Source organism: Bufo gargarizans, chromosome 3 (genome assembly GCF_014858855.1).
Source record: "Bufo gargarizans isolate SCDJY-AF-19 chromosome 3, ASM1485885v1, whole genome shotgun sequence".
In the NCBI taxonomy this organism is placed as follows: Eukaryota; Metazoa; Chordata; class Amphibia; order Anura; family Bufonidae; genus Bufo; species Bufo gargarizans.
Window position 1 is genome coordinate 378,306,779 of NC_058082.1, and position 27,374 is coordinate 378,334,152.

General features: G+C 44.6%; 1 protein-coding gene across 1 annotated transcript in view; it reads right to left on the reverse strand.

Annotated features, from left to right (window-relative positions):
• Positions 1 to 27,374, reverse strand: part of LOC122933273 (troponin T, cardiac muscle isoforms-like) — a 360,698-nt gene that overhangs the window by 96,537 nt on the left and 236,787 nt on the right. Inside the window, exon 7 of the mRNA XM_044288150.1 lies at positions 12,505 to 12,614. Coding sequence (XP_044144085.1) covers positions 12,505 to 12,614 — 110 coding nt within the window. The remainder of the gene's footprint in view (positions 1 to 12,504; positions 12,615 to 27,374) is intronic.

A 27,374-nucleotide genomic window follows, 5' to 3' on the forward strand; every position in this document is an offset into this window, starting at 1 on the left:
GAGTGGGGGGGCTGTTAGGGTTCCCACCTTTCCCCCAAAAAAATAATGGTTACACAAGTTAAAAAGGTTGGTGTGGGTTTATTTGATTATATTTTACATTTTGCTCCAATTTTTTTCTCAATAAAATCTAACTTTTCACTGTTGGGGACACCCTGTGTATTTAAGTTTCATTTAGCCTCTATTTTTAAAATGTTTCTGATGGAATTCAAACTCACAAGCTTCTACATTAAGTGCAAAAATCATCATGACTGGGCTGTAGAGCTCAATACTATGCTTTTTCTGAAAAACCTCATAGAAGTTTCTCTTGTATTGTATATGATTTTTTAGCAGGGACTAAGCATTGAGCTCTATAGCCCAGTGGTGAAAGTATTACCTGTAATGTAGGAGGTTGTGAGTTTGAATCCTCACAAAAACATTTTTTTAAATACTGGTTATACAAGTTAAAAAGGTTGGTGTAGGCTAATACTGTGTTATTTGTTCATATTTTATGTTTTGCTCCATTTTTTCTCAATAAAATAAAAAAATTCACTGTTTAGCCTCTATTTAAAAAAAGTTTCTGTAGGGATTTGAACTCACAACCTTCTACATTAGTGCTAGAACCCTAACCACTGGGCCATAGAGCTCAAAGCTGTGTCAGTGCTGAAAAACATCATAAAAGTTTCTCTTCTGTTAAAACTTCTATTAAAAACAGCATAGAAGGTTCTCTTGTATTATGCAAGAGAAACTTCTATGAGGCTTTTCATCACTTGTTTAATAGTGATGAGAGGCAGGGGCAATATTTGAATTTGCGATATTTTGCAAATATTTATCATATATTTGCAAATTCAAGAATTCACAATTATTTTCTTGATTGTAAAAAAAAGCCAATGTAATATGCGAGTATAGCGCACGCAATACAAGGCGTGGGTCACTGTTGCTAATTTTTTTATACTGCTAGAAGTTTCCTGAGACTGGAGAAAATGATTGGCACGGAAGAACATCACAATAGCTTTATATGCAGATAGAGTGCTCCAATATATTTGCGATTGTGCAAATCGGCAATTAATGCTGCAACTTCACATTTTAGCAGGTCTGACTACATATTACTAATTGGTAGTGTTGGGCGAGCATGCTTGTGCAAACATCATTTATTTATTTTTTACTCGCTTTATTGAAAAATGATAAGCAAGAAATACAATAGAGCAATCAAAGACAATTACAATGGATTACGCATCGCAGTGCAAAATAATAAGACAGAAATAAAGAGTATTTCTTCATCAAATCGTTAATAGTCAAGACATATCAATATTACAACACGTCAATGAACATTTATTTTAACATAATACCTCGTGTTATTTTCTTTCCAGTAAATATTGATCTGAATTTCTGGAGCTGTATGGTGAACAAACCAATATGATTAGTTTATAGAGTGTAAATGCACTGTTGTGGCAGTTATAGGAGAATCACACCAAGGTCCCCATATTTTCTGGTGTTTCTGAGGACAACCTCTACGGGAGTAGATGATCTTCTCAAAGGGAATGATATTGTTGACCAGGACTTTCCATTGACTAACTGTAGGGGGCCTGTCCGCCATCCATCTCAGAGCAATAGCTTTTCTAGATAGGAAAAGGGCTTCCCTGAAAAAGGTGAGAGTGTAGCGTGATCTTGAGTCCTCAGCAATAATTCCCAGAAGACAAACCTTGGGACAAACTTCTAAAGTATCTGGAATCAGGGAAGAAACAACATCTACTACCCCCCTCCAGAAAGATTGAATATAACTACAGTCCCACATCAGGTGCCAAAAATCCGCGTTCAGCTGTGCGCATCTGTGACATCCAGTGTGTGGCCTCCTACCCATTTTATAGAGCCTAGTCGGGGTGAGGTAACACCTATGTAATATAAAGAGTTGTATCAGCCTGTTGGTAAGGGATGGAGATACAGCCATCGGGGCTTCAAGGGCCTCACTCCACTCCTCATCTGTCAATGTGGGTATAATCCCTCTCCATTTGTATTCCACACCCAATGGAGACGCTGGGATTTTGAGGTTGAGCAGATGTGTGTATATGGCAGATATCATTCCCCTCGGTCCTTGTGTTCTAAATACCCCAATGAGTGGGTACGAAGACACCTGTTTCTTAAGTGCTCGGATCTGGGCCTGAAGGGCATGTCTAAGCTGCAAATATCTGAAGAAATGTGGCCTCAAAACTCCCACTTTGGTCTGTAGCTGAGAGAAGGAGAACAGAATGCCATTCTCATATAAATCTTTCAAGTAGCAAATGCCGTATCCCTTCCATATCCTCTCCCCTTCACAGAGTACCAGATGTGGAAATAATGGATTATTCCACAGCTGGATATCATCTGGTAGATCATTGCATTGCTGCAATTTTGCAGCTCCCCAAATCTGATGTGCCAGTTTATGAATCGGAAGGAGCAGGCCTGATATGGATGTCAGGCCTTCCAAGACTGGCCATAGAGTGGAGAGATGCAAATACTCCTGCAAATAATATTCTGAGTTAGGAAGCGCATCCCGGGTCACCCATGGCACCAGATATCGCAACTGACCAGCGAGAAAATACAAGAATAGGTGCGGCAAGGCTGCACCACCCTCATCCCAGCTCCTCTGCAGGGATTTAATGGCCAATTTTTGTCTGTTCTTACCCCATATGAAAGCCGCCATTAGAGAGTGTAATTTATCAAATAATTTACGTGGGATGGGTACACATGCGTGCTCCAACAAATAAAGAGCCTTGGGCTGGAGAATCATTTTGATTATGTTTATGCGGCCCATGGTGGACAGCGGTAAGGTGTTCCAGGACTTAAATTTATCTACAAAATATGGTATTAATGGACTCGTGTTCAGTTCGTGTGAAGTAGCGGGGTCTTTAGTAATGATTACTCCTAAATACTTAAATTTATCCACTACTATCAAGTTCTGATACATCAGAGGCCATTCTGAATACCACAATGGCATGATGGCCGATTTTGCCCAATATATACATAGGCCAGAGAAAACCTCAAACTTCTCAATTAGGGTAATCGCTCTAGGCAAGGTGAGTTCTACTGAGTCCATGTACAAAATGAGGTCATCAGCATATAGACCCACGTGAATATAAAAATTGTGATGGGGGGTCACTCAATATTCAGGCAAACACACGGTAGTTAGTATCCATATAAATTTTTATAGGCTACAAATAAACAGTTTTACATATAAAACATTTCATAAAAATCGAATGAATAAAATACACTTAAAATGCCACACTCCAATATATGGAAAGTCTCTCAAGAGTTATTTTCTAATAGCCCTGGACCATATCCAGGGGCTATAACTGTTGGCAGATAGCTGCAAGTTCAATATTCAGGAGATAGCGATGATGGTAAAGATAAATCTCACAGTAAGGCCTCTTTCACACTACAGTATGTTGAATTCAGTGTTTTGCGTTCCGTTTTTCACGGATCCGTTGTTCCGTTTTTTGCTTCCGTTGTGGTTCCGTTTTATTTCTGTTGTTCCGTTCCGTTTTTCCGTATGGCAAATACAGTATACAGTAATTTCATATTAAAAATTGGGCTGGGCATAACATTTTCAATAGATGGTTCCGCAAAAAACGGAACGGAAACGGAAGACATACGGATGCAATTCCGTATGTGTTCCGTTTTTTTTGCGGACCCATTGACTTGAATGGAGCCACGGACTGTGATTTGCGGCCAAATATAGGACATGTTCTATCTTTTCAACGGAACGGAAAAACGGAAATACGGAAACGGAATGCATACGGAACACATTCCGTTTTTTTGCAGAACCATTGAAATGAATGGTTCCGTATACGGACCGTATACGGAACGCAAAAAACGGACCGTATACGGAACGCAAAAAACTGTAGTGTGAAAGAGGCCTTATCCTGCAATGAATCCACATAGACGTCAAATTTTCAACAGGATATGCTGTTGTGAGCTGTAAGGACCTGTAGGTAGACTCTGTGTGTGAAGTTCCCCACGCCGTTAGTAGCGATGCTGCTCGATGTTGCCGCTCTGACCTTCCAGGACCTAGGTGGCGTCCCACGTGGTTTACTGGGCGGTCACGTGATCTGTTTTTCCAGACGGGGTTTTCAAACTTCTTTAACGCAGGTTCATAGAATATATGCGGTTATAGAGTCTTTTCTTTAATCGTCCCTCACTGTCATTCACCAATGTAGCCTATTTGTAGCCTATAAAAATTTATATGGATACTAACTACCGTGTGTTTGCCTGAATATTGAGTGACCCCCATCACAATTTTTATATTCACGTTTTCTACCAGCATCTGGGAGTGCTGTGGGGTTGTGCACCTTTCCAGAAGTGGAACAGTGAGAGAGCCACCATTTCTTTTCTATAGCATATAGACCCAACCTATCTTCCCTATTTCCTATAGCTATCCCTTTAAAAGTACTATCTTGCCGGATTCTTAATGCTAGATGCTCAATAGCTACCGCGAACAACAGGGGCGACAAGGGACAGCCCTGCCTGGTTCCTCTGTATAGTTTAAATGTTGGTGAGAGGGAGCCATTAATCATAATATTCGCGGAAGGTGAGTTGTAAATGATATTTACCCATCTGATGAACATGGGGCCAAAGCCAAAATGCCTGAGGACATGTATCAGATAGGGCCATTCCACTGAGTCAAACGCCTTGGCCGTGTCTAGCGCAGCCAAAGCCCATGACTTCCGGTCTGCACATCCCATCTGAGCTATGACCTGTGCCCTTCGTATGTTGCTGGAGGTGGACCTACCAGGAATGAAGCCGGATTGGTTTTCGTGGATAATGGATGATATCGCTCTGTTCAGTCTGTTTGCTAGTAATTTGGTGAGAATTTTGTAATCTAAGTTTAATAACGATATAGGACGGTATGACCCGCATTCTATAGGATCCTTGTCGGGTTTTAATAGGATTACAATAGAGGCCTCGTATAACGATTCTGGGAGAGCGTCAGTATTCAGGGACGCTTTGTACATACGTAAGAGCTGTGGTGCTAAAATATCCGCATACTTAGAGTACACCTCTAATGGGATCCCATCCGGCCCGGGGGCTTTGCCTGAATTTAACCCTGAAATCGCCTCACACACTTCCTGTAGGGCAGTGCTTCTCAATTATTTTCTGTCATGCCCCCCCTAGGAAGAAGAAAACATTTTGCGCCCCCTGTAAATAGTATCATTTGTCTATAAAATTGTCATAATTAATAAGTACACCTCTGCATAACACTGTATCCTTATTAACGTATAAGAGAATAAAAAAAGAAAGAAATGTGGATCAATTTACAACAAAAATATTTTTAACCAAAAGGTGTGCTTTTGGTGGGTTTGGAACTAATGGTGGTCTGTGGGTGGCACTATTACTGGGAATCTGTGGATGACAGACACTGTTATGGGGGGGATCTGTGGATGACGGACACTGTTATGGGGGGAATCTGTGGATGACGGACACTGTTATGGGGGATCTGTGGATGACGGACACTGTTATGGGGGGATCTGTGGATGACGAACACTGTTATGGGGGGATCTGTGGATGACGGACACTGTTATGGGGGGATCTGTGGATGACACTGTTATGGGGGGATCTGTGGATGACGGACACTGTTATGGGGGGATCTGTGGATGACGGACACTGTTATGGGGGGAATCTGTGGATGACGGACACTGTTATGGGGGGGAATCTGTGGATGACGGACACTGTTATGGGGGGGGATCTGTGGATGACGGACACTGTTATGGGGGATCTGTGGATGGCGGACACTGTTATGGGGGGATCTGTGGATGACGAACACTGTTATGGGGGGATCTGTGGATGACGGACACTGTTATGGGGGGATCTGTGGATGACACTGTTATGGGGGGGATCTGTGGATGACGGACACTGTTATGGGGGGATCTGTGAATGACGGACACTGTTATGGGGGGGAATCTGTGGATGACGGACACTGTTATGGGGGGATCTGTGGATGACGGACACTGTTATGTGGGGGGGATCTGTGGATGACGGACACACTGTTACGGGGGGATCTGTGGATGATGGACACTGTTATGGGGGGATCTGTGGATGGCACTGTTACGGGGGGGATCTGTGGATGGCACTGTTATGGGGGGATCTGTGGATGGCACTGTTACAGGGGGGATCTGTGGATGGCACTGTTACAGGGGGGATCTGTGGCTGGCATTGTTATGGGGTGGGGGATCTGTGGCTGGCACTGTTATATATGTGCCATCCACAGACCCTCCACCCCATAACAGTGCCATCCACAGACCCCCCACCCCATAACAGTGGCATCCACAGCCTCCCCCCCTTAACTGTGCCATCCACGGATCAGCCTAACCCCCCCCCCCCCAGTATTCAAATATAAAATGTCTTATTCAATTAAAATGTATTAGATATGCCCCCTCACTCCTAAATTCCTAATAGTACCTTATATCCTATTCCTAGGTTCTGTACAATTGCGGCAGGCCGGGCGGGCGGCCGGCGTGTCACTCACTGACGTCACTTGCCTGCGCCGCCTGCTTCATTCATAAAGTAGGCGGCGCAGGCACGTGACACCAGGGAGTTACGCTGCCGCCCGCCCGACCTGTCGGCATTACAGGACCTAGGAATAGGATGTAAGGTACTAGGAATTTAGGAGTGAGGGGGCATATCTAATACATTTTAATCAAATAAGATATTTTATATTGCTATACCGGAGCGGCGGGGCAGGGCTATAGTACACTGACTGCACCGCCCCTCCGCTATTCCCGGCCCCCAGCTCCTCCTCCCAGTCCCTCAGCGCCTGCGCCGGCCTCTGATCAGAGGAAGGGAGATGAGCGCTTCCACAATGGAAGCGCTCATCTCCCTGCCGCATATTACATTGGCGCGCCCCACTATTTAAGAAACACTGCTCTAGGGTGAACTCCCCATCCAGCATTTAGCTATCTGATACAGACAACTGTGGGTAAGAAACCTCCTGGAGATAGTCCTCCAATGCCCGAGTGGTATACTGAGCCCTAGAACAGTACAGGTCCTGATAGAATTCTTTGAACCAACCCAATATGTCCTCAGGCTCAGACACCATCGTCCCACCATTGTCCATGATGCGTAGTATTGGTGGAGACATATTGTTCCTCCTCACTACCTGTGCCAATACTTTACCTACTCTACTGCCTTGTTCAAAGGATTGCTGCTGCATAAAAAGCATCTTACGATCGCATTTTTCCTGTAAATGATTCATATACTGTCTACCCTTCACCATCCAATCCCTCCTATTTTCTTCAGTAGGGTCAGATGTATATGCAAGTTCTGCATTCCTGCACTGCGTGCTCAGCTCCTCCTCCTTATGGTGGGTAAATCACTTAATGTAGGAGTTAGAGGACTTAAGGCACCCTCGCAGGAAGGCTTTCAAAGTCTCCCACAATAGGGCTGGATATGTGTCAACTGAGTTAGCAGCAAGAAATACGTGGAGTTGGTCGGGTATTCTATCATTTAGGGACATTAAAGATAGCCAGAATGGGTGTATACGCTGTTTAGGTATACGGGTAGCAGAATATGGGTCAATGATCGAGGCCATTATAGGTGCATGGTCAGATGGACCCTGGGGCCCATAATGTATCTCTCGCGTTGCCATGAAGGTGCCAGGGGTTCCCAGGAGGTAGTCAATCCTAGACAAAGCTCCTCTGGAAGGTGTGAAACAAGAGAATTCAATTCTATCTGGATATCTTTCCCTCCACATGTCAATCCACCCAAGCTCGGACAACAGGCGCGCCAGAGCAGTTTTACTTGATGTCTGTCTATAGGAACTATTGGATGGGTTACAGAATCGATCTTTCAGATCATCCAGGACCAAATTAAGATCCCCCATGCCGAGGATCCCGGCCGACGGAAATTGTGCTGCAAATCCTGCCGCCGCCTGCAGCAGTGAGATTGGCAGGCGGAGGGTTGTACATATTCAGTATCACATATGGCATTCCATTAATATGGGCATATACAAAAATAAACTTCCCTTTTGGGTCAGCATTCATGTGATGGAGCTCCCACCTGACTGACCGGTGAATCAGCAATGATACCCCTTTAGAGTAAGAGGTACCATATGCACTTTCCACCCACTGAGCCCAGGGTTTCCTGACTCTCCCTCCAGTTTCTGTGGTAAGATGTGTTTCTTGCAAGCCCAGAATATGTGGAGCATAACTACGGATATGTGCAAATACAGCCATTTGTTTCCTGGGTCCACCTAAACCTCTGACATTCCAGGACATCACTCTTAACCCGGCAATGATGAATACCAGTTATAGAAATAAGGATATACACCCAATTCCTGGGGTTCACTATGACGAGGATAATGCTCATTGTATATAACTCTTATATCTTGACTATTAGACATCACAATAATAGCGTAACTCAATGTGAATACTCTAAATCACCCCAACAGGGAGAACATAATCACATCCATAATAACAATTGGCCATGTGCTTGGGGGACCTGCACGGTGTATATAGGTGGTAACCCAGTGCAGGTGGAGTAGCTGGCTCCTGTCATTTGCAGTAATACTTGCCGGTTACAAGAGTGACTTTAAGTAAGAGCTGTAAACCATTAACCCTTAGTGTCCCTGAGTCCACATAAAGAAAAAAAGGAAAAAAAAAACATGAGGCAATACATTACCCAACTCTGAACCAGGGTAGTATTGAAGAATATAAATGCAAATAACATGAGACAAGAGGGTGTTCATGGAGCAGGCTTTGCAATAACCCTTTCGTCTCCCCTACGCATATCAACCAGCCTCAAGTGCAGGGTAGCTCACTTGGGAGGGGAACGACGATGTCTTCCAGATAACCAGTCCTCCGCTTCAGCCGGATTGGAAAAGAAAAGTGATTTGTCGCCGTCCACAACTCTCAAGCGTGCAGGATACGCCATAGAATACTTGAGGTTCATCTCCCGGAGGCATCTTTTAGTGGAGACGAAGGTAGGATGTTTCTTCTGGAGGTCAGCAGAAAAGTCTGGATACAGAGAGATGTTCGCAAAGCCCAAAGATATGTTTTGTGTGACTCTAGCTTGCGCAATAATGAGATCTCTGTCACGCCAGTTTAGCATGCGGGCTAGTAGAGGTCTTGGGGGGGCACCAGGAGGTAACGGCCTGGCGGGAACTTGGTGTGCCCTTTCCACTGTATACGCAGATGAAAAAACTGCATTGGGGAACACCTCTTTGAACCATCCCTCCAGAAAAGCTGCTGGATCTGGGCCTTCAGCCCGCTCTGGCATGCCAATGATACGCACATTATTGCGCCGTGCGCGGTTTTAAAGATCGTCACATTTTTGGCGGAATAGCTCCACCGATGCTTCCACTGCGGTGATCCTTGCCGGTAAGGGGTTGGTCAGATCCTCCAAGTCCGACACCCTGGTTTTGGTTAGGCGGACCCGCTCATGCAGCTACTGCACATCTTGGCGCAATAGGCCCAAATCCACCCTTACCTGTCAGGGAGACCTGGCACCCGGTAATGGCCGCCATAAGCTGTTGGTGGGAGGTTTGCAGGGTGAATTCGGGTTCAGCCTCCGCATCGGAGTGTGGCTGTTTTGTCATCTGACTCCTGGTGCTGGCCGCACGTGTCGGAGACGGAGCCGCGGCTCCATGTTGAGAATCCTGTCTAGCGAACTCCTTAAGTCTCTCCGCCGCCATCTGCGCTTTGCTTGGACTCATGGTACGTGTCTAGCGCCTGCTGCTGACTTAAATTAGCTGGTCAGGTCTTTATTTGGCAGGTCAGGATGGCTCAGAATAGCCGTTGGGAGCCAGAGCTGCTCTTAGATGCGTCCGGCCATTACAGCAGTTGGCCACGCCCCCCCCCCCGTGCAAACATCATTTTGATACCACGTGTGCTCAAGCGCGATGCTCGAGTCTCTTCCCCTCACATTTGTTGGCTGCTACGCAGCCAATAAACATGTGGGGAGGTACTGGCACTCACTGTAATGCTGTAGTTATGTTGGTTACTGGCATTACAGTGATTGGCAGGTCGGTACGAGTCATCGGGTGCTTTATAGCACCTGATGACACGTGGTTCGGCTCAGTCTTAGTCAGGCACAGCTGCAGCAGAAGGGACAGATAGTGAAGGGACCTTGTTTTTTTTTAGGCAGGGTCTCGTTTTGAAAGGTGTTAGAGAGCCAAAAGTCCTTTTAAAGACCATTGTATTATCTGGCTACAATATATATTATTAGAGCAACCTACTCTAAATTGCATGCAATTGCTTGGCCGCTACTGACAGTGACACAACCTTTGCTACATCTGTTAAATTTGCGCATCCTAAATATCTGTGACATTCAGCGCAATTGTTTGGTGCTACATTACCTGCGTTACATCTCCTGTATAACATTTGCGCATCCTAAATATCAGTGACATTTAGTTACATTTTTTCACTGCTGGTGACAGCGACAGTACCTGCACCTACACAAGGTAACACCCATATCTCTTATTGCGGTCTATTCACATCAATGCGATTTATCGCTGTTAGTGCACGTTCATGTGTTAAGATTGTGCAATTAATCACAATCGGCTTTTCAGATGGTTAGAATAATCCAAATTAGCAGATTATAATATATGGCCGTTAGTGTTCACATTTGTATTCAACAATGTTGCATGTTACTCACGCAAATGTCCGCTGTATCACTCACAACCTCCTGCGGGTTTTTTACTGCTTTTGTTCTAATCTTGCAGCGCAGGTCTCCGCTGTATCTCTCTCGGCTGTGTTTTTCCCAGCACATGCGCTCTGAGGTTCCCGGAATGCCAACTTCGGTTGATAATGATTATCGTGTTCACCTTGTCTGCGATATGTTCTCATGCCCACTGCCCCTTCACAGCCGCCACCAGATGTGTTTTGGTACACGTGTGTACCTTCCTCAGTGGTATAAAATTCCAAATCCATTACCAATCAAAGTTGCCATTCCGGGAACCTCCGAGCATATGCGCTGGTAAAGACACAGCTGAGAGAGATACAGCGATGTTTTTTATTTATATGTATGAGTAAAAAGAACTGGGGGTGGCCAGTGAGCCAGGCTCCAATAAGACAGTGAGCATCCTCAATTAATATATAATCAACATTAATATGTAATCATGTCTGAACAGACATATAGCGCAAATTCCAGTTTTTGTTTTATGGTGCACTGAATTTTCTGCGCAATATATATATATATATATATATATATATATATATTCTTTTTTTTTTTGGGGGGGGGGGGGGGAGTTTTGGGTGGAAGTCGATTTTATCTGCGGTTTTGTCAGTCTATAAAAGTGGCGTACTACTCAGACAACATCGTTCCCAGCAGCGACCTGGGAGTCCAAAATGCACCCAGACATCCTCCCCATGCTGTTCCCGAACCATTTCAGTGGTTTTTCCATAAATTTTATGACCTTTTCCTGTGAACCAGACACCCTCCCCTCTTCAGAGCAGGGGGTGCCTGGTTTAAAGCTCAGTTTCTCCCATTGACTTCTATTGTGCTCGGGTGCTCTGTAGAGCACCCGAGCATCCCAAAGTGTTCTATTCGAGCAACCAAGCACTTTGGTACTTTATCAACACTACTTATTGGTGCATTGGTGTATTGTTGTGAACTTGTGACATCACAGCACCATGTCTGTAGCATGTATGTATATATGGACAGTAGAACCTATCACTGCCTAACACCCTGCACTGGAATGTATTAGCTACACTATATCACGATCTAACCTACACAAACTATCTACCACTAACTATATGTATTTTTATATATATATATATATATATATATATATATATATATATATCAGTTTCCCGATCTGCGCATGCGGAGACCTTTAAAAATTAGAAAAAATAAATACCGGATCAGTATTTTCCAGATGACAACTGGAAAGACTGATGCGGTATTGCAGTGCATTTGTCAGACTGATCAGCCTCCAGATCCATCTCACAAATGCATCCGCTTGCGTCCGGATTGCGGGATCCGGCAGGCCTGCCGGAATCCTCTGCCGCAAGTGTGAAAGTAGCCTAATGTAATTTAACAGTAAAGCACAGAGCATAGCAATGACACTGCTGTCTCTCTCAGAACTCCATAAAACTTCAGAAAATGGCTGCTGGGAAGGTTCTTATATAGTAAGGGGTAAACAACTTTCCTATTGGTTGCTAGGGATGTTGCTAAGCTCAGACAAACACATTGCAGCCTTCTCATTGGCCCACAAGCAAGATGGGAGGTTACTGATGGGAAAAAAATCTAGAATATTCACAAATAGGAATATATAGCACTATATTCTAAATGTTTGTGAATTCTTGATATTGATATTGGCGATATATGGACATATATGGAGTCAGAGCTGGGAAATAGCCCTCTCTGGAGTCCCGACTGTTCTGCGATCTGTGAACTGCTGGGCGGCCTGGGACAATGGAGAAGTGGCAGACAGAGGCTGCCGATGTAACAGAAGACATGATTAAGTTAATGGCTTTAATATGTACACATTTCCACTAACAAAAACAAAAACATTAAATGGTAAAACAAATAGATAAAAAAGTATGTATAGTGGCATACCCCAGCTTTTCTTCATTCAACTTCTCAATGTTTAATGGTTTTCTTCTTTCTGCCAAGATCATTTTTTTCTTCTCTCGTTCTGTCTGCTTTTTCCCTCCTCTTCTCTCAGTCTATACAAAAAAATACAGAATACATTTGAATTAGATCCTATGCAACTGTGTACTTCAAAAGTTTCGTACAGAGTACGACAAAATGCACCTTGCAGCCCTGCCTGATGTCACAGTACGTCAGGATCATGTGCTATGGTTTCCTCACTGGTTACGTGACATTATGCCTTCCCTGGGAGTATGTAAGGTCAGCTTGCCACAGTTTTTCACCAACACCCCCTGTCCACATGGGCACAGGAAGACACGTAGAGTGAGAGAGGGTGGCCCACATGACTTCCGGTGTGGCACAACACTCGCTCATAACCCGGACAAGCTTGGAAAGCACTTTCACTGCCCCAGTAAAACAGAGCACTGCCAGCTTGTATATGCTGTAGTCATGGATGCTATAGTCTTGGATACTATAGTCACACAGAAAGCGATGACATAAGCAGGATTTCCAGGTCCCTCCAAACACGATACCTGGCTGGACCTCCCTTCAGAGAAAAGACCATGGCCACTGCCCTGCACAGGCACTTAACTCTTATTCGGTCAAGCCCCTAAGCCCCTCGCTCCCCCGGGGATGATCCCACTCCCCCTCACCTTAGTTCTGATAGCCACAAATCCACAAACCCATAGCTCCTCAACCGGAAGGTCACAGGGAGATGATTCTGGTACCAACTGATCCACCTGGATCACTGGTGCATTTGGAGACCAAACACAGTGTTGCTGCTGCTCTTCTAGCCTGAGTTCTCCATATCTCCCCTTCCCTGGGTCCTATGAGCAAACAACGGAGACTGAAAGAACGTTTGTCTCAGACCCAGGGTCTCAAAGACATAACTGCTATATGTCCGAGATGCTCCAGAAGGCAGGAAAAAACACAACTTTAGACTCCTTCCAATAATCTGTGGATATAGAGAAGCAGTAGGGCCACAGAAAGCAGAAGAGTCTCCACTCGTTCGCCTCTGTCAGAGACCAAAGGATAGCCACAATAGCCACAATAGTGAAATACCATCACATCAATGTAAAAACGATATTTATTTTACTCACAAAAGTGAATACAATACAAGCAGTATAAAATTGCATACACCCGACCCGGGTTTCGCTTCGAAAAGCTTTGTCACAGGCATCTGATCCGCCCATTCCAAGGCTTTTTTTAAATCACAGCAGGGCGTATGCGCCACCTCTCAAGTCACAATTAATATATTTAAAAAAGCTAATAAGTCCAATACATACATAAAACAAGTTGATCTACATTACATCATGAGCCATAACAAAATTGTATAAGATCTTAAAGTTGTACTAAAACTCTGCATTAATTTTTCATTCATATAGATCAGCTCCCATAAAACGTCACAACCAATCATAGACCGCTACCTCATAGGTCCCACCCACTTTCATTCAGAACAACGATTGCATCACAAACCACATGACCCCTCCCTGCCAATCAACTCTCCTTTCCCGCCTCCTCTGAAAGGTCCTAGAACAAACTCCTACATTCATACGAGACATGATTTTAGATCAAAATCAACATTCATACCTCTCGGTTGTAGTGTGTCCAACCTATAGATCCACTCAACCTCCTTTTTATTGATAGGTTTGATGACATTTTCTCCTCGCCAGTGTGGCTCAACAAGTTCGACACCTACAAATTGTAAACTCCTAGGATCTTTGTTGTGCACGATCTTGAAGTGCATCGGAACACTGAGTTTCCAGCCCCTTTTTTATATTCCTCACATGTTCCTGGGTCCTCACCTTAAGTTTCCTCAGAGTTCGACCCACATATAGGATGCCACTATGGCACTCCAACATGTACACAACCCCCACACTTTCGCAGGAAATATACCCTTTTACTTTGGTATCTACATCTTTCTGATTTGAAGGTACACTCAGCGTATGCCTCTTTCTATTGTCTTTTGTCCTATTTCTGCAAGGTAAGCAGAAGCTGCACCAGGTGAACTTATTTCCTCCTTTCTGAGGTTCTTGATGCTCAAAACTATAGACTAATTTGGTGTTCAAATTGGCAGCTTTCCTGAAAATCATCTGTGGCTGTTCTGGAAGTTCCAGTCCAAGCACAGGATAGTTCTTCAGAACGGCCCAATTTGTTTTAATCATATTTTTAATCATGCCAGCATGTGCATTAAATTGGGTGATAAAGGAGTACCGCAGATCTCTGCTGTGTCTGGGGCTTATTAGGATCTACTATTCAGGTCCCTTGTTCCTCTATTTCTTGCTCACATCTATCTAAATCTCCCTTACTATAGCCTTTCTCCAAAAAATGTCCCTTGATAACTTCACTCTGTGCTCTGAAATCCAACATTTTTGAGCAATTCGGATAGATCCTCTTTATTTGTCCCTTCGGTATATTTTTGATCCAAGGGGTATAGTGGCAATTAGAGGTGTCTATGTAGCCATTGACGTCCGTCTCTTTGAAGAAGGTTTTCGTTCTGAGCTGGTGGTCCTCCACAAAAATAGTCAAATCTAAAAAGTTGGTAGATACATCGCTGACCGTACTGGTGAAGGAGAGGTTCCACTGATTTACATTAAGCTGATCAATGAAATCCAAGAGTCCTTGTTTCTCTCCTCTCCAGATGAACAAACAGCCGTCGATATATCTCTTCCAACTTAAAAGCTCACCAAAGATTGTAGCTTTTCCAAGGACGGGCTCAATGGTTAGACGCTCCCAGTGCCCCATCGCCGTCCCAGTTCGCTGAAGGTAATGGTTCTCTTTATACCAGAAGTAGTTGTGACTAAGGCAGAAATCAACACAATCTAGGATGGCCCTAAGCCCCAGCTCTTTGGGAATAGTGGTGTATAACGATGCCACATCAATTGTGGTTAGCCACATATCAGCGGGGCAATTTTTGAAGTTGCCATCTAGTTCCACAACACTTCTAGAGTCCTTAAGGAAGGAAGGGATCAGGGGGACGTATTTCTGGAGATATAAATCTACGTATTCACCCAACCTATTCGTCAGGCAATCAATCCCCAACACAATCATATTTCCCCTTTTTTTAAAAATTGTTATGCTTTTATGTATCTTGGGCAAAAAATATATCAATATATGGAAATTTGTTATTTAGATAATTAAACTCTTTTTTGCATAAAATGCCATCTTTCAATCCCCTCTTCAAAAGGAGTTCCAATTTTCCTCGATATTCTAAAGTGGGATTCTTTCTGAATAATTGATATGTCTCTCCATCTGCCAACAGTCTGAACATCTCTGCCTCATATTTTTCAAGATCCATAACTACAACCCCCCCCCCCCCCCCCCCCCACACACACACACACACACATTAACGAACAGCTTTATAACAGTTTCTTTGTTACTCTCTAAATTTCTCAATGCAATCCTCTCTTCTGGTGTTAAATTTTGTTTACCTGGTTTAGATCCTATTTTTTTCTACCTCCTTCAATACCCCTTCCAATCATTGTCCTTGTTTTTCGGAAAAAAAATGGATATCTAATTTAGCTGTGAGTGAACAAAGGCATCTTCCCCACCTTCTACATTTCTCAAAGGGGCCTGATTACTCAGGAAATATTTGGCGATATTCAACTTGTGCACAAATTTATGAACATCAAGAAAAGCCTCAAACTTGTTAATACCATGGGTCGGAGCAAATTTCAAGCCCTTCCCCAGAACCTCATTTTCAGGCTCAGTGAGGACATACAAACTCAAATTAAGTATCCCCATCAAGTTCCCCTGCTTTTTTGGGGGTTTGGGCTGGCGTTTCCTCCCCCCTCATTTTCTTCTACATTACTTCCGTGGGGTTCCCTCTTTTTCTGTCTCGTTCCTTTGTACCCCTTTGATTCCCTGATGGGGAAATCTTTGCTTGAGGTATTAATATTTTCCTGGCCCCTAAATGTCTCCCCTACATTGGCTCCATTATTTTCACTAGATTGCTGCTGAGGTCTGTGGGTCTCCCTTCATTACTCCTAAAGTTAGGCCTATAGGGATAATTCCTCTTCCCGTAACATTGATTGCGTCTCGGAGGACAGTAGTCTTGTCCTGAAGAATAAAAATTCCTATTCTGATAATTCATCCTATAGTTATATGGTCTATATTGTCCATTATATTCTTGGTTCTGATAAGTTCTAAACCAAGGTTTAGGTCTATATGGTCCCTGATCTCTGCTCTGGTCACTAATAAAACCTCCCATTCTGCCTTTTTGGCTATTGGGATAATGTAAATTGCTTTCCATCATATTAATCTGTGTCATTATTTGGTTGCCTGTGCTACATTACTGCAACGGTAAACACATATCCTTATTCTCAGAATCTATTTGTGTGGTACTTTGCTCTTCCTTCTTACTTTTCCACTTATAAACTCTATTATTCTTATAGTCGTTACATGTTTTAAATTTTTTTTCTTTTTTTTTTTTTTGTTTTACTAATAACCTCTTTTTCAACCTTCTTTAAGTTATTTTGACATTTTTCATATAAACTCAAATACTCTTTCTGATCCCCATATAGTTTCAGCTCATGTTGGAGGGATTCAATATTCACTTTTAACATCTGCAACTTATTTTTACGTTTGCTAATAATAAAGTGCATGGCTCTAATACCGCATTCATTCATCAGTTTTTCCCATTCACCCAAGTCAATGGTGTCCTCAGAATTCAGTGGCAATTGCCAACGTAAGCCCTCAGGGATCTTATCTTCACACAAATACTTTTCTAGAGATGCATTGGATCTTGAAAAATATGAGCCAGAGATATTCAGACTGTTGGCAGATGGAGAGACATATCAATTATTGAGAAAGAATCCCACTTTAGAATATAGAGGAAAATTGAAACTCCTATTGAAGAGGGGATTCAAAGATGGCATTTTATGCAAAAAAGAGTTTGATTATCTAAATAACAAATTTCCAGGCACCCCGGTGATATATTTTTTGCCCAAGATACATAAAAGCCTAACCCCCCCTTCCCCGGAGACCTATTGTGTTGGGAATTAATTCCCTGACGAATAGGTTGGGTGAATACGTAGATTTACTGTATATCTCCAGAAATACGTCCCCCTGATCCCGTCCTTCCTTAAGGACTCTAAAAGTGTTGTTGAACTATCTGGCAACTTCAAAAATTGCCCCTCTGATATGTGGCATCGTTATACACCATTATTCCCAAAGAGCTGGGGCTTAGGGCCATTAATGAGGAGTTAGTAAAAGATCCGGTGATGACTGAGGAGCAAGCTAAATTCATCCTAGATTGTGTAGATTTCTGCCTTAATTTGAGATTAGGTGGTCCCTAGGACCTGAGCGTACCTTTGCAACCTCACTGACAAAATTTAAAACTCACACTTTTATTTCAATTCTCATTAAAAGTACAAACAAACTTCTATAGAACATATGTTAAAACTCTCAGGAATGGAATCAGGGGCATATGCTAATTGCATTGGTACATATATTTTTGTATTCACGCTGATTAGCGGGGTGATCCCACCTCTGAATATCCAATTTTATAGTGAATACCCTGCCTCGATTCCTGCCTAAAATCTAACTCCTGTGTCCCTACATGTTTCGCCGAGCCCGCCGGCGGCTTCAGGGAAAACTATATAGGTAATCACTGGGGGGCGGGGTCTGGGCTTTTAAATCCTCAGTTATTCTGGGTGAGGAATTCTGGACCAATCAGATGCCCGTTAGGTTAAATGACAGACACAGCTTCCAATGGGCGGGTGCCTACACATATACGTGGCATCTGTCCGCCCTCTGACGTCACCATCCTGAGTCGCAGGTTAACCACCGCATCCATCCTCGCCCATGCTGTAATCAAGAATGCGCCGCTCAACACTCCCTAGTCGGCGCAAGAATACATAGTCTCCTGATGGGCTTCTGCACCTGCGCGCTAAAACAGTGCGCTCGGCTCGCCATTCTTGTACGCGTGCGTCCGCACTTAGTGTCTCTTCTACTCTCCTCTTTACATCGCGCATGCGTCCGCACTTAGAAAATCCGCTGTGGGTATCCTTCTGTATCCAGTCCTGGTGCCAAATTGGAGATGAGTTATAGGTACTGTGCTAACAGTGGACCATAATGTATGCCTAACTGGGCCCCCATTATTATGCAATAGTACTCATTTTATTATGGATGTTAAAATATATATATATGTCTATGCCTCACTTGGCATTTATTCTACTCTTCTCCTTTTTACACCGTACTTATATCTATACTTAAAAGATCCTCCACAGAGGTATTACTATATCCATTAACGGTATCAAGATGGAGAGGAGTTATGGGTACTGTACTAAAAATGGGACATAATCTGTGCCTAGCTGGGCATCCATTATTATGCAGAGATGTTATTATTATAAATCGTGATTCATATATTTATGTATATACTTATACCCATAATACCTATTATTAAAGGGCTCATCAGATCTATTACAAATCCTTATTGTATTTACCAGTATCTATCAATATTTTTATTTTTATCCACAGAACCATCCCCTCAACGTTCCAGAACCTCACATAAGATCTGCGCTGAGGCAGGCTCAGTACCCAAGGTAAGTATTCTATATGAGGATGATTTGCTTTCCTATATATAGGGCTACTGAGAATAGATGTATAGTAACAGCCTGTTACTGATATCCCCTTCCCCTCAGATATCCCTCCCATTTCTCTATAGTATGAGAACTAGTTTTGGGGGGGAATTGTTCTACTTAAGTTCCTTTTATTATTTATTATTTCTTCTCATTTATATAAATATTTCTACAAAGTAAATCCTTCATTGAGCTCATTTGGGGCAAGAGAATGGAGACGATAGATCCATTTTGTCTCCTCTTGTTGTAATTTCCGGTCCAATTTCTGCCTTAGTCGCAACTACTTCTGGTATATAGAGAACCATTACCTTCAGCGAACAAGGAAGGTGATGGGGGCGAAATTTTTATGGGGCACTGGGAGCGTCTAACCACTGAGCCCGCCCTTGGAAAAGCTACAATCTTTGGTGAGCTTATCATTTGGAAGACATATATCGACGGCTGTTTGTTCATCTGGAGAGGAGAGAAACAAGGACTCTTGGATTTCATTGATCAGCTTAATGTAAATCAGTGGAACCTCTCCTTCACCAGTACGGTCAGCGATGTATCTACCAACTTTTTAGATTTGACTATTTTTGTGGAGGACCACCAGCTCAGAACGAAAACCTTCTTCAAAGAGACGGACGTCAATGGCTACATAGACACCTCTAATTGCCACTATACCCCTTGGATCAAAAATATACCGAAGGGACAAATAAAGAGGATCTATCCGAATTGCTCAAAAATGTTGGATTTCAGAGCACAGAGTGAAGTTATCAAGGGACATTTTTTGGAGAAAGGCTATAGTAAGGGAGATTTAGATAGATGTGAGCAAGAAAGAGGAACAAGGGACCTGAATAGTAGATCCTAATAAGCCCCAGACACAGCAGAGATCTGCGGTACTCCTTTATCACCCAATTTAATGCACATGCTGGCATGATTAAAAATATGATTAAAACAAATTGGGCCGTTCTGAAGAACTATCCTGTGCTTGGACTGGAACTTCCAGAACAGCCACAGATGATTTTCAGGAAAGCTGCCAATTTGAACACCAAATTAGTCTATAGTTTTGAGCATCAAGAACCTCAGAAAGGAGGAAATAAGTTCACCTGGTGCAGCTTCTGCTTACCTTGCAGAAATAGGACAAAAGACAATAGAAAGAGGCATACGCTGAGTGTACCTTCAAATCAGAAAGATGTAGATACCAAAGTTAAAAGGATCTATGTCCTTGAGTGAGGGGGTTGTGTACATGTCGGAGTGCCCTAGTGGCCTCCAATATGTGGGTCGAACTCTGAGGAAACTTAAGGTGAGGATTCAGGAACATGTGAGGAATACAAAAAAGGGGTGTGAGACTGTGAAACAGCTATTTCTGCATAATGTCTGTACTTAAACTGTCATTTGGCATTCCGGGCACTAGAGGCCACTGTTTTGCAGCTACAGCCAGCACACAGATTTGAATATGCAAAACAGATGATGACTAATGTTGCTGCCTGTGAGTGAACCAGGAAGTGTGTTGATCTGGCACGGTGGAAGGATTGTGCTATGAGGGACTGAATCCGATTCCATCCTGGCGTCCAGATGTCTGGATACAGAAAGTAGATGTAATATCCTTTCTGTATCCAGCTCTTTTGAAAGAGAGGTTGTCCCAGTAAGACCAGTCCAGTGTGTTGGCAGAAAGCCTCACTATCAAGCAAGGCTGCACGGATACTGAGAGGTTGGTGGCCATCTCTGGTAGGCTGCATCCTCAGGCCCAGAACGGACACAGGTCAGTACACCTGGTTACTGATTGCAATATATTGTGTGGCGCCTAAAGTTACAGAGACTAGCCTAAGCCTAGCATTAGTCAGTCAGTTAGGATTTATATTGTTCTGCTAGGCTGTACTGTACTGGAGTGCAGCACAGTTACTGACTTGCAGGCTCTGCTGCGTTTGCCACCAGCTAGGGGTGTTCTCTGTAGCGGCACATCACGACTTGCAGGCTCTGCTGTGTCCGCCATCGGCTAAGCCTTTTCATTGGACAGGGACATTTACTGTGGGTCTGGGTATTGCTTTGGTGATGCTTATGTTATTACTTGTTGTTTAAGTAAAGTTTTCTGTTCTTGCATATTAAGCTGGTGTCAGTGTCGCTTTCCTTGTCTGTGAATTTGCTGTATTGTGGGCAGCCCACCCTGGTACACGGCTTACAACTTGGCGTAGTCGGCAGGATACAGCGACCGTTATGGATGGGAACGCAGCGGGAGATCGTCCCCCGGCGCCAGTGGTACCTGATCAGGACCCAGCCCAGGGTGCACAGGCGCAAGTTCAGCTCGCCCCCAACAATATAGCTACCCCAGTAGGATACATCCCTGTACGGGCCAAAGTATGACAGTAGCAACATGACATTGCAGGACTGGACTGAAAGTGTGCGAAGTGCGGTTAAAATGTGTAACCTGACCCCCGAACTGCGAGCGAGGTTGCATTGGGAGCCCTAGAGGGTGACGTCAGGTGGACAGTGATGGTAAACCGTCCCGGCCTCCAGAAACTATCCCCGCACCTCGTGTAACTCCACCCAGAACAACCCGGTGAGGGAGCCGGGCATAAGAGGGCCCCTCTGTTGGGTTTGCCGAAAGTACGCCATATGGCCAGAGAGTGCCCAGAACAGGTAGCTTCAGAGCAGACGTTAAACTTCTGACTGCTGCAGTAGCTGGGCATCCTGCGGCAGTGCACCAAAAGTTAAGCCCTCTGCGTGAAGAACGTGATCTGTATGCCAGCAGTCCCGTATTAGAAGCCGAGATGGAAGGCCAAACGGTTTGCTGCCTAGTTGATACAGGGTCAGAGTGCACTCTAATGCCTTTCGAGTTCTTCGAGAGGCACTTCGGACAAATGATGGAGCCCAAAGATGGGAGCGTGGAACGGTCGGGTGATCATGGCCGTATGGGGATGGACTGCAGAACCCTGACCCCGGGGGAACAAAAGCTGCTGGAAAACACCCTCTGGGAATTTCAGGAGGCCTTCTCAAGACATGATGAGGACTTGCTACTGCCATCGAACATGAAATCCCAACCGGCGATGCTGCGCTGATCAGATCCCACCTAATATGTATCAGGAGGTGAAAGATATGGTGGCCAGCATGTTGGAGAACCGGATGATCCAGGAGAGTCAAAGTCTGTGAGCTGCTCCGGTAGTCTTGGTGTGAAAGAAAGATGGGAATCTCCGGTTCTGCGTGGATTATCGGAAGCTGAATGCTCAGACCGTCCGGGATGACTACCCCCTTCCACGGATTGAAGAGTCATTATCAGCCCTAAGCCAAGCTAAGTTCTTCTCAACTCTTGACTTGGCTAGTGGGTACTGGCAGGTGCCGGTGGCCAAGAAGGACAAAGCCAAGACGGCCTTCATTCTATCTATGGGACTCTACGAGTTCAACCGGATGCCGTTCGGTCTCTCCAATGCTCTGGGGACATTCCAGCGATTGTTGGAACACTGTCTGGGGGACCTCAACTTTAGTGGTGATATACCTGGATGATATAGTAATGTTCGGGACCTCCTTTGAAGATCACCTGCAGAAGCTGCGGCAAGTCTTGGGACGGCTAAGAGACCATAGGCTCAAGATCAAGCCAAAGAAATGCCAGCTGTTCTGATAGAGTACTTAGGACATGTGGTCACCCAGGAGGGGGTAAAACCGGCCCTCAGCAAGGTGGAGGCCGTTCAAAAGTGGCCCTGGCCAAGTACGCTATGGGAGATATGGGCGTTCGTGGGACTGGCCGGCTACTACAGGAGGTTTATACACAAATTCGTTCATCTGGTGGGCCCGTTAAACGAGTTGCTAAGAGGCACGGCTGGGGGCCCGAAGAAACGCCCTGTCAACTGGGGTCCCGGCAACAAGAGGCCTTTGAAGTGGTGAAAGAGGCGCTGACCAATTCCCCGATCCTGGCTTACGCGCGGTTTGATACCCCATTCCTGCTGTATACTGATGGAAGTCTACATGGTCTGGGGGCCGTCTTGTCCCAAGTCCAGGATGGAAGAGACAGAGAGTCATCGCCTATGGGAGCCAGTCCCTAAGAGAGTCAGAACGCAACCCTGATAACTATAGCTCCTTTAAACTGGAACTACTGGCACTGGTGTGGGCCATGACCGAAAGGTTTGCAGAATACCTGACTGGTGCAGAAGTGACCGTGAAGACGGACAACAACCCATTGGCACACCTGGAGAATGCCAAGCTTGACGCACTCGAGCAAAGATGGTTGGCGCACCTCTCTAAGTATCAATACCGCATCAAGTACCGGTCCGGTAGGGAGAACGGCAACGCCGATGCACTCTCTCGAGTTCCAGTAGGACAGTTGACTCAGAGAGCCGATGAGGAGTTAGAGGATACTGAAACTCCTGACCTTGGTCGCTTACCTCTGTTCCCGGATGTGGCACATTCAAGTGGGGTGACGTCTGGAATGACGCTGGTTCTGGGGAAAACGTTGAATGATTGGGAGAGAGTCCAGGATAGCTGCCGGGATTTGCGGAAGGTGAAAGAATGGGTTCGGAGCTAGATCTGGCCTCGGCCAGAAGAACGAGCCCTGAGTCCTGACCCCAGATTGGGACAGGCTGACAATTACTCAGGGCCTCTTGTGCCGGATCATATACTTACAGTCAGAGCTTCAGTACTGGCAACAGATTGTCATTCCCATGTCATTGGGACCGGAGGCCACCAGAGAAGCTCATGAAAAGGGAGCTCATTTTGGGAGCGACTAAACGTTCAAGTGGCTCCAACGGCTGGTTGTCCAGATCTGGCCAACATGGTAGCCACAACATGTCTTAAGTGTCGATCATGTGGGTTGAGTAAGACTACTGAACAGCGGGCTCCTGTGCAGACCATCCGCACCTCAGCGCCCCTAGAACTTCTGATGATCAATTATGTACAGATTGGATATTCTACCTTGGGACACTCGTACTGTCTAATTATGACAGATCACTTTACCAAGTATGCGGTGGCTGTGCCCACCAGAGACCAAACCGCAGAGTCGGCCACCGAAGCTGTCTATAAACACTTTATACAGGTTTTCGGGTGTCCACGGAGGATACATTCTGACCAGGGAGCATGCTTGCAGGGTACTCTAATGAATGAACTGTACCAACTTATTGGATTGAACACTCCCGAACCACTCCATATCACCCATAAGGAAACAGGGCGTGCAAAGTCTTCAATCGCATCTTCCTTCAGATGCTGCGGACTCTGGAAGACAGTCAAAAAGTCCAGTGGCCCGCATACCGTGGACCTATAATAACAGAGTACACAGTACCACTGGATACTCTCCACATATGCTAATGTTTGGACAAGTCAGACGGGAGATTGAAGATCTCCACATGCCTAACCCGATGGAGCCCCCACCGAGGAGTACCACCGCATGGGTGCAGGAGCACCGCCGTCCGGGTGAGAGCGGTCCACAAGGTTGTGGGGGAGCACCTGGGACAGGTGTTACACCCTAACCCAAGACCAGTGCAGAAAAGTAGGTATGTCCCTGGTGATCGGGTGATGGTTAAAGCCAAACGGCCATCGGGGAAGTTGGATGGACGGTGGGAGGCAGTTCCATACATGGTGAAGAGAAGGGAAGACCCCGCTATTCCGGTCTATAAGGTAGAGCCAGTAGGGGCAGGGGGACCCTCACGGAACTTACACCGTAATATGTTGAGACGTTGCAATTTTAATAAGTCGGTGTGCGTAGAGGGGTAGAGGGGGTGCCCCCTCATGCTCAGGGTATGGAGGAAAGTCCCTCAGTCGAGGAAGGAGGAATGGTGGGTCGTCCCTGCTCAAGTGTCTACAGAGGTTCTGGCCGTGGCAGGTTTGCCATCCAGATGAAATGCTGAGCAATCAACAGCCCCTCTCTTGTCAAATAGGCCTGATGTCCCCAGTATTTCTGAAACCCCCAATCTGAGAAGATCAGCGAGGCCCAATGTTGGTGTGCCTCCACAGCGCTATGCTCAGGATGAGTTTGTATAGGGAGAGTTGCCGAGGGCGACAACTTCTAGTGGGGTGGCATGTGAGATTGTGAAACAGCTATTTTTGCATAATGTCTGTACTTAAACTGTCATTTGGCATTCCGGGCACTAGAGGCCACTGTTTTGCAGCTACAGCAGCACACTCTGAGATTTGAATATGCAAAACAGATGATGACTCATGCTGCTGCCTGTGAGTGAACCAGGAAGTGTGTTGATCTGGCATGGTGGAAGGATTGTGCTGTGAGGGACTGAATAGGATTCCATCCTGGCTTGCAGATGTCCGGCAGTTAATGGACACTCAGAAGAAGGAGAGTAGATGTAATATCCTTTTTGTACATAACTCAATGTACGGTATGCAGGGCCATCTTTAATATTGATTGGACCCTGGGCAAAAATGTACTTGCGTCCCCTGGATCCCGCCTTCCCACATATCCTCGGGCCCAGAACGGACACAGGTCAGTATACGTGGTTACCGATTGCAATATATTGTGTGGCGCCTGAAGTTACAGGCTACAATTTGTAGGTGTCGAATTTGTTAAGCTGCACTGGTGAGGAGGAAATATCATCAAACATATGAAAAAAAAGCTGGTTCAGTGGATCTATAGGTTGGACACACTACAACTGAGAGGTATGAATGTTGATTTTGATCTAAAATCACACCTCATATTAATGTAGGAGTTTGTTCTAAGACCTTTGAGAGAAGGAGGGAAAGGAGAGTTGATTGGCTGGGACTGGTCATGTGGTTTGTGATGCAATTGCTGTTCTGAATGAAAGTGGGTGGGACCTGTGAGGTAACGGTCTATGATTGGTTGTGACGTTTTATGGGAGTGGATCTATATGAATGAAAAATTACTACTGAGTTTTAGTACAACTTTAAGATCTTCTACTATTTTTATGGCTCATGATGTAATGTAGATCAACTTGTTTTATGTATGTATTGGACTTATTTGTTTTTTTTTAATATGTATTGTGACTTGAGAGGTGGAGCATATGCCCTCCTGTGATTTAAAAAGACCGTCCTGGAATGGGTGGATCAGATGCCCCTGACAAAGCTTTTTGAAGCGGATCCCGGGTCGGGTGTATACAGTTTTATACTGCTTGTATTCTATTCACTTTTTTTAGTATAATAAATACTGTTATTCCGTTTATGTGATGGTATTTCACTATTATGGCTATCCTTTAGTCTCTGACAGAGGCGAATGAGTGGAGACTCTGCTGCTTTCTGTGGCCCTATTGCTTCTCTATATCCACAGATTGTTGGAAGGAGTCTAAACTGGTGTTTTTCCCTGCCTTCTAGAGCAGCGTGGTCCAATTGGAAAAAGGATTGAGATTTAGGTCAACTGTAACCACTTCACGATTGGGACCTATGACGCAGAAAAAGGAAACGTACCATAGACCATTTTATTTATTTATTTTGTATGTTTGAGATGTACAGTCAAACATTCCTTATGAATGGCCGGTCCAATGATGTCTAGAGAATTTGTTTGTTGTAGTTGATCAACTCAGCCCCCCAGCAGGCAAACACAGTAGTGAATTAATGCAAATCACAAGAGGACAACTGCTCACCAACACCGCCAAAAAAGATCTAACTAGGATACCATTTGTGAGCACCTATGGACACCACAGTAACAGAGTCTGCCAGATTATAAGAGAAAATTGGGACATCATTCGGAGAGGCCATCCCAATATAGAGGTGTTCAAAGAACCTCCTATTATGGCCTATAAAAGACCTAAGAACCTAAAAGATCTTTTTGATTAGATCGACATAGGCCCAGCAGAGGGACTGACACAGACCTACTTAGCCCCCCGTAAAAAGACTGCTACCCATGTTTAAACTGCAGTAACTGCAATGCTATGCAAAAAGGCTCCCATTTTAACCATCCTCGCACAGGCAAGCAATATAAGATCAACCACTTCCTTACTTGCCAGACGTCATATGTCATATATACATTGCAGTGTCCGTGTGGTCTTCTTTACGTTGGGGAGACCACAATGAAATGTAGAGAACGTATCACAAAACACATCCACTATACGGAACAAGAATGTGGAACATCCAGTTCCCAGACATTTTTTACAGGCTAAACAAAATATTAGTCAATTACGCTTTCGGATCATTGATCACATTCCCAGACAGAGGAGAGGTGGAAATAGGGAGAAACTTCTGAAACGCTGTGAACTTAAATGGATTTCTGAATTGGATACGTTGACACCAAAGGGCATGAACATTGATTTTGCATTAACTCAATTTCTTTGCTATTTACAGCTTGCTCAAGATACTGGCTTAAAATTTTTCTGTACTAACATTTTTGTTTTTATT